This window comes from Corvus brachyrhynchos, unplaced genomic scaffold, assembly GCF_000691975.1.
Source record: "Corvus brachyrhynchos isolate BGI_N302 unplaced genomic scaffold, ASM69197v1 scaffold258, whole genome shotgun sequence".
Classification (NCBI taxonomy): Eukaryota; Metazoa; Chordata; class Aves; order Passeriformes; family Corvidae; genus Corvus; species Corvus brachyrhynchos.
In genome coordinates this window covers 904,922-918,889 of record NW_008240122.1, presented here as the reverse complement: position 1 = coordinate 918,889, position 13,968 = coordinate 904,922, and the positions used below count along the sequence as shown (strand labels likewise).

Below are 13,968 nucleotides of genomic sequence, written 5' to 3'. Positions count from 1 at the left end.
TTACCTGTTACATTAAATTTTCTGTGTATAACATTGTTCTTAAGATGTAACTACACTGCTTTTATTAAAATACTGAAAACATTAGTACAAAGGCATTAATCATTAGTTTTGATATAACTTGAAGATATTTCAGATATTTCAGTGCCTTTTAAAAAGCAGATATTAAAGTTAATTGGTCTTTTAAACATACAGTTGAAGCACTTGTTTTATTCCAAAAGGAAGGTTTTCAGTCTTTCTGTACTGTTAATCCATACATCAAAATAGATAGTTGATTGAATTTATAGTATAATACAGACAGGAAAACTCACTGTTAATTTAGATCTGATGCCAAATCACTGCTTCAGGCATAACATTTCTTTCATGTACACGCTCATGTATATATGCATTCATGGATGTATTTAAAAATAGAAGGATCAACAGTAGGGAAACATCTGAGTGTATCCTACAGTACACACCATGTGCTCATGTCACCTCATATTCAGGGATCAGAAGTGAATCTTTTGGTTACTGGCATCACAAAAAATAGAGCAGTGATAATGCAAAACCAAAATGTAGTTCAGTGTTAAGTAATATGAAGTGGTTATATTTCCTGCTCCACTGACCACCTTGAAGTACTTTAACCACCCAAAATGACATTCCCACTGCCATTTTGGAAGAGATTGCCTTCCCACACCACCCCCCCCAAAAAAGGCATGAGCCAATAAGCCAAGTAAAAAAGACACTCATTTTTCATGTCAACTGCTTACAGGTTCATTGCAAAGATAACAAGGTGCAGTTGCCCAATGAAGTGTCACTTTCTTCAAAAAAATGCACAGGAGCCACAATACAAACACAGCTGACGGAGTGCTTCTGAAACTGAAATACTAGTTACAATTACATTCAGCATATGGTGATTCTGAGCTCACTGCTCTTCCAAAAAACTGTGTGAAATGCTTTTACCTCTTCCTGCCATTATAATCTGACACTTATGAAAAAGAAAATTAATTAAATTTTTAAGAAAAACACAAACCATGAATAGTTCCATGAGCACCAAAACAAAAGCAGTCAGTTATGGATTTTATCCCTCACACTTTACTGGTGTTACTCTGAGAAGCATTTCCTATGTTTGGAACACATTTAGGTGCTCTTTCAATGCCAGCTCCCTGGTTCAGTAAGGGAAGGGCCAAAGCTACTGCCTGTCCTAGACAGAGGAGTAAGAAACACCTTGGTATTTACACTTACAAGACTTACTGGAATACATTTACATTGAAACATATATTCAGTATCAGGTCTGGTTTGGACTAGCCAAATTGTATTTAGGCACTAGGACATTTAGTATTTAGTATTAAGACATTCTAGGGTGGTGTATTTAGTATTAAGACATTCTAGGGTGGTGTGACACACAGGACTCACAGACTCACATTAACCACATGCTTTGGGAAAACAGACTAAAGTAAGTATAGTCATAAAACAAACATTAGGTCAAGGTAATTAAAAGTTCTAACAATTCATTCACTTACATCTCTATCTACTGTTGTTGCAAAACCAATGGCTTCCTTCTGTGTGCAGTTGACAGCCTTCTGAAGGGTATAAATAACTTGCTCATAGGTATGGACTTCATCATTAAACAGCATGCAGTAGTAAGTGTCACTCTTCTCACTTCAAAGCAAGGATTGAATTTATGTCATTCGAAGCAATGTTAAAAGCAAAAGCAAAGTAAAAAATATGAGAAATACAAGTCTATTGCAATTATTGTATACAAAAATATTTCTGACAATTTTAGGAAAGGAAGAAAAGATTCTTAAAATCAGAACTTGCATTTTCAACTGCAAACATATGTAAGCCTTTAAAAGGCAGAAGACAAATATTATACTTACATCATTTCTAGTCCAGGCAATTCATTTTCCTTTTCCCATGTTAATATATCTACTGCGTATTTAAATGTGATGGCAAAAATATTATAAGCTCTTGCTACCATATCTTCTGGTAAGTGCACAAGAGGATCCTGGGAAGTAAGTATAAATAGCAAATGAGAAATTAAATGACATTCAAAACAACCTGTCAAATTTGCACCTCTCCTTATCAAAGATGATGTAAGCATCTTTAATGAGGTCTTTCTTTAAGTGACTTTTCAGTTGAAAGGAACAGTCAATAATCATCCTGTTTTCTTCTTCCAGTTCTACACTGACAGTCACCAAAGCTCTAATCTAACATACAGTACCTGAATGTTAACTTGCCTCTGATCACCCATTTACATTTTCACACATTCTTCCATTCTCACTCCCCTTGTTCTCACTCCTGCACACCTTTTAAGATAGATCTTTGAAAGAACTTTTAACCTCTGCTGTATTAAAATCTGCTTCTTCTGCTATGCCTTCAAAACCATAACTTCAAATCCCTGTATCTTTTGTTCCACTTATCAATATTAGTAAACTGCAGAATACAAATGACCATGCATCTTTTGTCCTGTTTTATATGCAGCATGCATTAAAAGGCATAAGTCTTATCTATCCAAGCTTATACAACATGCAGCACACTGGCATCATGATTTATGATGCACGTCTCTCCTATGCTGTGCTATATAAATAATTAACTGCTGAAATGTAAATAGGTGTTTCATAATGATCTGTCCACATCTCAGTCTTGCTCACAGAGAGCTGCTGCCCTTTTGTCTGTGGACCATGCACCCATTTGTGCCCATTCTGTGCTCTCTGTTTGACAACTGCAACAGCCCCTACAAACTATTCCTGCTCTCTGTGCCAGAGCAGAATGGAGGCTGCTGCAGTGTGGGAATGGGAATGAGGAGGGGGAGGAAGAGGAGAGCGGTCTCAGTCTGCCAAGTTGAATGGACTACTTTTTGGAGCGGCAAATGAGAACCACTGGCACCTCTGAATAAGATACTGCAGGTACCACTGCCATTTCTCTCCAGTCCATTTCAAGGATTGTGAATAGAAAACATTATAAACCTCTTTTCTTAAGGAAGCTGTCTTTTACTATATCAAAATTTTGAGAACAATTAGTTCCTCTTCTACAAACCTGGAAAGGGAACACTGCATGGCCTGCAGGTCACCTGGACATACACTATACACTGGGTCACTGACTCGATTCATCATTTGATATTCTGAAGTATGTGTAATGGTTAGCCAATTAAAATATTTAACAGTGGCCCAATTTCTAATTTAGGATTACCTAACACTAAATTTTGTGTTTCACTACAGCTTAGGTTGTATAAAAATGGCCACAATAATCTTTTCTCAACTTAACTCTCCATCATCTACAGGAGGCTTTTGACAGTCAGCAATTCACCTGTATTAGTAAAGTTTATCCCTTACACCCCACGACTCTTTGGAAGCTTTACAAGAGCGGTAACAACTGCATTTCTCTTTTTATTTTTCCTTTCATTTAAAAGTTATCCAGGGTACGGAGAACTATCAGCCACCAAAAGCAAAGGCAAACCATAAGCAGTAGCTCTCCCTCCATTCCCAGCACTTTCAACAAAGACACATACCTGGGCAAGGCAGAAAACAGGCTCCAATAATGCTCAACAAATCATCCTTAATCTGCCTTGAACGCAACACTGCGTAAGAGACCTCAATCTCCATGGTTTATGGGGAATAAACACAAAGCCTGCCCAGAACCTTGATTTCTCTGTCAGGCACACTCGCTGTGTGAGTGTCTTTGGGCACAGAAGTAGCAGGCCACTCAAGATTTCACAACAAGAGTTTCCTAAGGCTGCTGACTAATGTAAACTGGCATGTAGACCAAGTGGTGAGTCCAGCAGCACTGCTAGAGTCTTTGGGCTGAGAGAGTGAGAACAGATTTTAGAAGGACCATTGTCACTGAAAATACCATTACAGTTGCTTCACTTAAAACCGTCAGATCAGCAAAATTACTACAAAAGCTCTCCTTATATTTTCCCTTTTAAAAAATTTCACAGAAGTTATACTATGTAAGGACAGATATGAGTGGCTAGGTCAGAAGCCCAGTTAGCCACAGTCATTCCAGAGATGTAATAACAGGTAAGAAGAGTATAAGCAGAAGACAGAATGTTTCTCTAGTCCCCAGAAACTTAAGACACTAACACTTCCCACATCAAAGATGGTTCCTACAATTTTAAATGGCCATTGGTAATTTTTCCCTCCACAACCACGTTAAATTTGGTTTTGAACATATGTAAAGTTTTAACAACAATAGTGTTTTGCAGTGGTTAGTCCAAGAGCTTGAGTTCCTCCTGTACGATGTGGCACGTCTTCTTGCATTTAATATGTCCAAGTTGTTATGCTATGATTCTGTGGTGAAGATGTGTTCTCTATTTTCCCTCTTCATACCAAACAAGCTTTTAGAGACCTCTTCCTGTGACAGCAAGGTATTTTGATTTTTTAAAATCTGTGCACTTTACTTTGGTAAGAATCAGAATATTTGTTGCACAGACAGCTGAATTTGGCTTCTTGGTGCACATGATTACATACAGGTTTTTCTTTTTGCATGTGGCAGAATCCCTTGACCTCTGAGAATATGCAGAAAAACAATGAAACAGAACTACAGCTGCAGAGGTGACCAAGAACATACAAAATGAAGCCTTTAAGCAGAAAATAAAATTCCAGGGAACTTCTTAAGACACTGATTTTTGTCTAACACTGTGGTTCAAATATTACTATTGAAGTTGCTACGGCCTCTCATGCAGAGTACACAAGACTAAAAATAACCTCATGTGAATGATTTATATATACACACATATATACACAGTTAACAATGTTTTGAAACATGATGCCTCAACTGTAATTACCTCTTCTTCTGCAGTTTCTGAAGTGTTAAGTTCATGCTTTTGACAGTAAGGACCTTCCTTCCAAGCTTCTGTATCACCACAGTCACAGAAACCTCCTCCACTTGATGTTGTCATCTAAAATTATTTAAAAACAAAGCAGTTCATGTGAATATGCATATACATATATGCACATTAAAAAATTAGTAGTCACAGCTATACTACAAAAGCACGATCACAACACCTGATAGCTTTAGACAGCACCCTATTAAAATAACAGTGAAACCATGTCTACTATCACAACAACTGGAAGCTTGTCTACCTCCTCAGTGTGAAAGAAAAAGAAAAAACCCTAAACAAAACATCCTCAAACACCTCCATTCTGCCCCACATGAAGGCTCTGGGCTTTTCCTAGTTTTCAGATTTTCTGAATCTATTACTTGCCATGGCATCTGTACTACGCCCAGTTCTCACATTTTTAATCTGAACAAAGCTAAATCATTTCACATGGCATACAGTGAGTAAAAGATGTGCTTTATGACAAAATGAATTGAGAGACATAAATTTTTCACATAGGTAAGCACAGAAAAAAAGCATTGGAAAATTTTAATGATATATTTACACTGTTAAAATAAAATTTATTTTAAAGACCACCTCAAGCTAATAAGTGTAATAATACTCCTTTTGAATCACAATTATTAACTGATTCATAGAAGAATTCTTCTTTCACCTCTTTTTGGCATACTTGATATACTCTATACATACAGGCACATCTTACAGTATCAACTAAACTAGATGGACATTTGAAAGAACATTTGCTTACACTTTTGGATGTTAACTAGATCTGTTAATTCAATAGGCTTGAAAAGTAAAAACCTACATCCAAGAAGTAAGCTGATATCAGCAAACCTGGCTGGGTTTCTTGATGCAAGTTGTTGTGCTTGAAGTTTTTTCCTGAATCCTAGTGTTCAATGTAACCATGTAGTGAACAGATGTACATTAACAGCAGTGCAGTATTGTAATAAACAGATTTACAGAAAGGCTGCACTGGTAGTTTTCAATTAACTTATTAGTTTAAAAACACACCAAGGCCTTCTTGACTTTGTTTGCAGGGCTCTTTTAAACTAATCTGTACTACTAATACCAGTATATTACTAAAATAAGCAGCATTTACAGCTTTCTACTTCAACTTTATGTTTAAGCTTTAAATAGAAGTGGCTTCTTAATAAAGGTTTTTCAATAGCTTTTAAAAACAGTCAAACACAAAAGTCAAAACAATTCAAAACCCAAGTTTAAAGCTGTAAAATTCACTAAAGGGCATGTGTTAAAAATAACATACATTTGTAAGCATAAGTCTTGCACATAAAATTTAATTGCTCAATATTTTAAAGTGCTAACTTCCAGAAATTACACTCAGATCAAAACACTCGAGTTCACATAGGATTACTGCAGACGTTCTTAACTTTGTGTTCATTCAGCTGTTGGAAATAATGTATACATTCTTACATTTGAAACTGTTTCACACACACACACAAAGTCATTACAAATGTGTCATACACTCCTGCAGGACCACTAACCCTGTATCGGTGCTCTCTGTGAATGCTTCCAAGAAAGCATTCCATGCACAACACACAAGTTGGGTCAACTGCGCAGTCTCTGAGAACAGCAAAAACAGAAAGAAAAAAAAAAAACATTAAACACTTGCTTTTGCCTTTAATTACACATTTTATAATAGGTAATTTTCAAATATCCCCAATATAAACCTTCTAACATATATATTACTCTGAAAGAGGAAAGGGATGGCTTTCAAAGAGGCGAAACAAATGAAATAGAAAAAAATCTGTTATCACAAGAGGAGAGGCTTTAAAATATTGTGTATTAGGTATATAGTAGGTAGTAGGCCTAGCTGGGTAATACAGACATTGCCTTCAAGATGTGAGACAAGTATACAGGCAAGTAAACAGAACAATCACATGACCCAGGACAGGCAAACAGTACAAACCCAAGAAAGTTCTCTCGAGTACAGTGTACCAGCACTAATGATCTCCAGCAATCAGAGAAGACATTTTTCACTGAATATTGGGAAGAAAGATCACACACAACAGACTGAATCAAACCTCTGCTTCCAAGCTCACTGAAGAGCTGCAAGAACACAATTTTCTCAACCAGGAGATCAGAGACCCTAATAAGGTCCTGTATACAAAGACTGCTGTATTAGAAGGAATATTTCTACTCAAATGGGCTAAACAAATTAGACAATTATGTATTATATTTAACTGTCTCCCTGAAAAACACTGAAAATACAGGAACTTATGTAATGCAACTGACTTCAAGGCACCTCAAGATTAAGGGAGCCAGGCTTTGCAATGTAAAAATAAATAGCAGGTGAATGTGTGTCTCATGATTATTACTAAAACCAGAATTCAGAGAAACAACTTATTTTGTTCAAAAGAAAACACTAGAGATCACATGAAATCATATTATCAAAAATTCTCCTAATTTCATTTAACCAAATAAATGATGGAAAGATCATCAAGCAACTATGACTTTCTATGCATGACTTACTATGCATATTTGTTTTCTCCAGAGAAGCCGCTAAAGGTGAAAGTGTCAAAGGAAAATTATACAAAGCTCTACTGTTTTAGAATAGTTTATGTTCATGGCATTTTTTTTAATTAAGCAAAACAAACCAAACAAAAACAATAACAAACAAACAAACCCCAAGCCACCACTGAACACAACAATGTGCCTGATGTGCCTGCAGGATTTGGTAGATCAGTTCTACAATATTGAATGTTGATTCTTCAGAGCTCTAAACTTGTGGCAGCGTACTTACAAATTCAGTACCACTTGTCAAGTAATTTCTTAAACAAGTAACTGTGCCTATACCTAAAGCAGATGCAGACCTGTAAGTGGCACAGCTGCCCAGAAAATCCACTGCTTTTAAAGTGGACTTGGAAAATAATTCTTTGCTGTATTCCACAAAAGCTTAAATTAAACTCTCATTATTCTTCATTACGAGCTCTAAGTTAAAGAAAATTAACACACAACAAGAATCAAATGTTTCCTGATCAAAAAAAAGAAGAGAGGGACTCCATCCTTAGCATGTTAATGATCAAATACTGTTCATATGAAGCAATTAAAACATTGGGAATTCTGTAATTTTCTTCTAAACACACTTGCTTTTTCAAGACCAACAACTCAATACGTATCTAAAGTACCCACCAGTTTAATCTTATCCCTCTAATTATAAAGAGGTCTCAAAGCATTTTCAAACCCAAAGGCCAGTAAGGTATTATGTTTCTAGAAGAGGAGAGCACTAAAAAGAAAAATTCTTCCACAATCATTCTCTCCTTGTAAATGAGGGGATGGAAACCCAGATAAATAAACCCTTGAAATTAGAGAGACATTCTATCCCCACGTCACCTCACCAAGTGTTTCAGTGAGTGGTAGAAACCAGACAAAATGAGAGGAATCTGTGACACAAACAAACTGCAAGCAGTTCAGAAAATAGAAGACAAAAATGAACCTACAGCTAGTAATACAACGGGCTTAAAACTGAAGATTTGTTTAAATACTTGTAATTGGTTAGGAACTTCCTGTTCTCTTTCAAAGTAAAAGTATTTTTAGAGAGATCTAGAGATAGAGAGGTAGGGGAAGAACTAGAAGCTGGTACGCTTGTTTAAGCATCTGATAGATAGGTTTAGCAGGTCACAGAAAGAGGTCTAAAATAAAGGATCAACAGTAACAGCTGATATTAAACATCCAAAATATACACACATGCCCACATACTTCTGATTAATGCCCTTAAATCACTCTGATAGGTCACCCCAACTCCTTTCTTAATCTTGCATTGCTTTTGTACAGAAAACATTAGTTTACATGAATTAGTACATTATACTAATTAATATTTTCCCATTTAAACATCTGTAGCGTGTTAATTTTCCCCTGATCCCACCTGTCATGAAAGACTGCAAGGTTACTTTAAAAATACATTTCAGCTATTAACTTTTCATTAGGACTATATTATTGCTGAAAAATGTTCAATGACTTCACAAATTATAAATACTTCACAATGTTAAGTTGATCTACCTGCAAGAATACGTAGGCTCCCCCACTTTAAAAACACGGCCACAGAGGTGGGAAGGTTTGTTTGCTTGCTCAAGCTTTGGAAAACCAAATGCAGGATCTTCACCACAAAGATACCATTCCACTGGTCCCAGCAAAACATGTTGTGCCAGCATGTCTTCTCTCTGAGGGGCAGGATTGGGACCCCTGCAGTAAATTTTTGGTACATAATAGGCCAGATGCTGGTATACTTCTTTCTGAAGGTCATTTGCTTGCAGCCATTTCTTTTATATTAGAAGAAACGAGAACACAAATTCTTCATTAATAAAAACACCAAACACAGTTCTATCCATTTAGATTATTTTATTTCTAAATGAAATACCTAAAATAGCATTGCAAAACTAGAAAGTCATGCTTCCTTCTAAGTGTTAAATCTAAATGATCACAAAAGACAAACATTAGGAAAGGAGTAATTTGTTTCCCTGCTCACACATTTTATCCTTTTGACATAAAAAATTCTTCTCAAAACCACAAGATTTAAGAGAAAAATTCATTAAAATTTTCCTCCAGGATGAGTGACCAGTAAAATGTTGGCAGTGACTTTTAGGATACGGCCTAGACTATGTTGGTTGCATTGCTCTGGAGTGCAGACAAATGCTGCCAGCTTGGGACAGAGAGGATCAGCAGGAGCCTGGAGTTGGCAAGGAACAGAGACAAAAAGTACACGGAGAAAAGCAAACACAGCATTAGGTAACAGTCCCTTTCCAATTTAATTTCAACAAATCACCTGTGAAAATGAGAGAGTTTTGGTTTCTCCTGCTACCAAAATAACCCATCTAAATTACTATTTCAAGTGTGATGTTAGATCCATGAATTCTTGCAGAGGGTTTGTGTGGCAATGTTTTGGTAGCAAGGCGGCTACAGGCTGGCTTCTATTAAAGCTGCCAGAAGCTTCCCCCAGGTCCAAGAGAGCCAACACCAGATGGCTCCAAGATGGACCCACAGCTGGCCAAGGCTGAGCCCATCAGAAACAGCAGCAGCACTTCAGGGATAACAGATTTAAGGGGACAAAAAGAGAGCAATAGCAGCTGGGAAATGTGAGTGAGAATATGGGAGAGTAAGAGCTCTGCAGACCCCAAAATCAGCGCACCAAGGAGGGGCAGGAGGTGCTCCAGACACCAGAGCAGAGATCCCCCTGCAGCCCATGGAGGTTCAGAGGCATGAAGAGATCCACCTGCAGCCTGTGTGGGATCCCATGCCAGAGCAGCTGGATGCCCAAAAGAGGCTGTGCCTCCACAGTAGGAAGCCAATGTCAGAGCTGGCTCCTGGTAGGACCTGTGGCCACATGGAGAGAGAAGCCCATGCTGGAGCCAGTTTGCTGGCAGGACTTTTGACCCCATGGGTACCCCCCTCTGGAGCAGCCTGTTCCTGAAGGACTGCATCCCTTGTGAGAGACCCCGGCTGGAGCAGTTCATGAAGAACTGCAGCCCATGGAAGGACTCACACTGGAGAAATTCATGGAGGGGTGTCTCCCGTGGGAGGGACCCCACACTGGAGCAGAGGAAGGATGTGAGGAGTCCTCCCCTTGAGGAGGAAGGAGTGCAGAGACAACATGTGAGGAACTGACCACAACCCCCATTCCCCAACCCCCTGTGCTGCTCAGGGGAGGAGGTAGGGAAAACATGAGTGAAATTGAGCCAGGGAAGAAGAGAAGGATGGGGGGAAAGTGTTTTTAAGATTTGGTTTTCTCTGTCATTACCCTACTCTGATTTGATGGCTGATAAACTAAATAAATTTTTCCCCTAGTCGAGTCTGTTTTACCCATGACAGTAACTGCTGAGTGATCTCTCCTGCTCCTTATCTCTACCACAAGCCTTTTGTTGTATTTTCTCTCCCCTCTCCAGCTGAGGAGGGGAGTGAGAGAGCAGCTTTGGTGGGTACCTGGCACCCAGCCAAGGTCAACTCACTACAATTCTTTTAGTCAATCAATTGTAAAAAACAATGTTGGCAGTTTTTAAAAGGCATCAAACTACTGAACTGCCCTAAGCCACTTAAAAACTCACAGCTTCTCCTAGGTTTTTTTTCTCCTGGTATATACACACAGAATAAAAAAAATCCTCTAGGACAACATTTGTTTTGTTTCTGCCTTGTGGATTACAAATTTAGAAAGATTTAAACTGTAAATTAAGACTGCAAGGTTTTTTTAATAAATGAAAGCAAGCACATACTGCAAGTGTCCACTGATTAAATCCTGTGTTACATAAACAGCTTCAGCATGCCATTTCTCATTGTAAATGTGACAACCAGATACCCCCCGGCAACTTCTGGAAAAGAGTTCAGAATCACCCTAAAACTGTATATGAAAACCCAGAATTAATTATACCAAAATAAATGAATTTGGTGATCAAATGTTAGAGCTTGATTTACTCTGAATTATTTATAACTTACTCTAAAGAACTTATGTTCAAGCTAACACAGTTGTAGTTAAGTTCCTTGGGATACAGACATTCAGAGTCAGCTGAGCATCTGTGCAGACTGGCTGCATTTTTGCCTTTTTTTTAAATATATTGTAGTAGTTTCACTTACTAGCTATGTTTTTCTAAAGTAGAACTTGATAGTTAAAAAAAACCTAATTTGTCAGCGTGCTTTCTTCACCTCTCTTTTCCTAAGTTTGACTTAGAATCATGATTGATCTGCTAAGTCTTTCTATATTCATCTAGCTTTGATGGTCAAAGCCCAGTTTTTTTCCAAGGAAGTCCAGGGAAAAAGGTTGCCAAAAAGCCATAGCCAAGAATCTAGTTCACAGATAATCTCACCATTCCCATCAGGATTCAGAGAATACCACAGAAATAAAAAATTTAGATGTATAGCTTTCATCAACAAGAATTGTATTTTTCCCACCAGTTCATTCATCTTTTCCTCTCCTTTCATCAGTTTTGCCAGATAGCTACTACTGCCAGGAACTGACCCAATCACAATGGCAGTGACTTAATCTTTTCCATGATTTCCATTTAAGAAGCTTGTTTTCACATTATTTTCTATGGCATATACTATGAAATAATACTAGTTATTAAACTGCAGCATTTTTTCAGCAAAATATCTTTAACTTCAGTCTTTTAATTCAGCAGTACATTACTAATTTCTGTCTAAAAAATACACAGTGCATACGAGCTACACTACAAGCTCAGACACATACCTAGGCAGAGAAAATTCTTGCTCCTGGAGTAAATGGCAAAAATCCTGGGAGTAGTTGTCTGAAAGTTAGGTGTGGCAACGATGAACGTCATCACACCTAAATCCGTTTGTGGAGCAGTTCTATGCACATAACTGTGCATACAGTTTTGAAAATCAGATCCTGGATGAAATAGTATCAGAAGGAAATCCAGGCTACTAGGACAAGGAAACAGATGTGACTCTAAGAGCTGCCAGGAAGGCAACTCACAGGTCTGTTAATAGAAATATATACATAGGTATACATATGTAGCACTGCCTTTCTAAATTGCTACCTGGGGAGCACTGAACTCCAGAAAAACTACTCAGAACTTTGGAATTTGTTCTTCAGCAAAAGCATTCTGCACTTAGGCAAGTTTTCAATTAGTATTTGTCTATCTTCTAACCTGAAATCACACACAAGAAAAGCCAATATTCTACTCTCCCAAGAGAGGTTTTTATCAAAAAGGGAAGTGTATTCCTCTTCACTTCCTCCCTCCTCACACTCACTCTCCTGTACCAACTTTAATTGCCCTGGGGAAAAAAAAATGTGCAAAGCATTGATCAAACGACACCTTACGTAAGTAAATACCTAATGGATCATCCGGGTTTCCATTAAATCCACATCTAAGTAAGAAATACCAGGAGAACAAAACGCAGAATACTAATAAGCCATAGAACAACTCACTTCCCTGTCTCAAAAGCTAAAAGGTACAATTTATGGCTTTTTTTTAGCTACACAAAAAAATAATTGCAATGTAGGCTCCTGTTATGTAAAAGAGAACTTTTTTTTGCTATTTGTGTTCTTTGGAAGTTTATCATTAAGTTGTTGCCATGAGAAGCTGAAGCCCTAAGTGCTGCAACTATTGCTTTGGGATGGCATTTGTTTTGTTAATACTGGGCGATCAGCAAAGGAGGCAGAAAAACCACACTGTAGATTCGAATGATAGATTTCAGAATTGGAGCTTATGCAGGTGCTGACAGATAATAAAAATGAGTAGGAATTGACTACATTTAAGTTGGCACTTCTACCTACAGCAAATTCCTAAATGCATTCCACTGGGTGCATGATTGCCTTGAGTTTACCTATGGTGTGACCCAAAAAAGCCATCTGCTACTCACACAGACGAGGTAATTTGGGCTCAATTTGGACTACTTTACAAATGTTTGATGGTACTATTTGGTTTGCTGTAGAGAGGAAGGAAGACTAATCCTGGAGCTAAACTAGCTAGGATATTGCTAAGTGTGCACATTTGCCCATCTAATCATACCTTTGTCTGCATTGAAGATACACAAGCATAATCTGAGGATAATCTGAATTATAGCATTCTTTCATTTTCATTTGGAAAGCAGCCAAGGTAATTCCCATTGAGACACAGACAGCTCTTCAAGGTTTTATCCTACAGATATGCACATGAGCAGTCTCAATACTTTCAACATATGCATCCAGTTCCTCAAATGCCCAAGTGTCTAAATGGACAAGCATTTATGCCAGAAAACAAAAGTTCCTCTGAAGACTTTACCCTCGAGACTACATTCCTCTTCCAACTACTCTTTATAAGAGCAGGAAAAGTATATAAACAGAAGTAGATTCCTTCAAACGTTACACTGATTTTTACTAATATTTCCTCTACAAATATCCCATTCTAATAATCCTAAGATTAACTACTGCAAGCTTTTGCCAGAACAGCATCTTAAATAGTGGGGAGGAAGGAAAAAATCCTGTAATGGCACTTCAACACTGTAAAGCATATGTGGGGTTAGACATCCACCCAAATTAATAGAGGGGGGGATGGCCTCAGGTCTAGGCGTGATTGCCGGCAGAGAGAGGCGAAAGGGCAGCAGAGGCGGGGGAACGTAACTTCAGGAAGCGGTTAAGGAAGGGGCGAGATGCCCGGCCGCCCCCGGCAGGGGATGGCCACGTCCAGGCGGCTTCCAGGGAGCCACCT

At 38.1% G+C, this 13,968-nt stretch overlaps 1 protein-coding gene across 2 annotated transcripts in view; it reads right to left on the bottom strand.

The window, feature by feature from the left end:
• The window catches only part of UBR2 (ubiquitin protein ligase E3 component n-recognin 2), a 54,087-nt gene extending 41,907 nt beyond the window's left edge, over nt 1-12,180 (bottom strand). Inside the window, exons 1-6 of one of the 2 annotated variants that reach the window (XM_017744792.1) lie at nt 12,006-12,180; nt 8,834-9,093; nt 6,319-6,397; nt 4,766-4,879; nt 1,857-1,984; nt 1,500-1,638 (exon numbers count right to left, since the gene is read on the bottom strand). In XM_017744792.1, coding sequence (XP_017600281.1) covers nt 1,500-1,638; nt 1,857-1,984; nt 4,766-4,879; nt 6,319-6,397; nt 8,834-8,985 — 612 coding nt within the window. In that variant the 5' untranslated portion in view covers nt 8,986-9,093; nt 12,006-12,180. The remainder of the gene's footprint in view (nt 1-1,499; nt 1,639-1,856; nt 1,985-4,765; nt 4,880-6,318; nt 6,398-8,833; nt 9,094-12,005) is intronic. The other variant, XM_017744791.1, reaches the window with a different exon arrangement.
• Nucleotides 12,181-13,968: the final 1,788 nt, after the last annotated feature.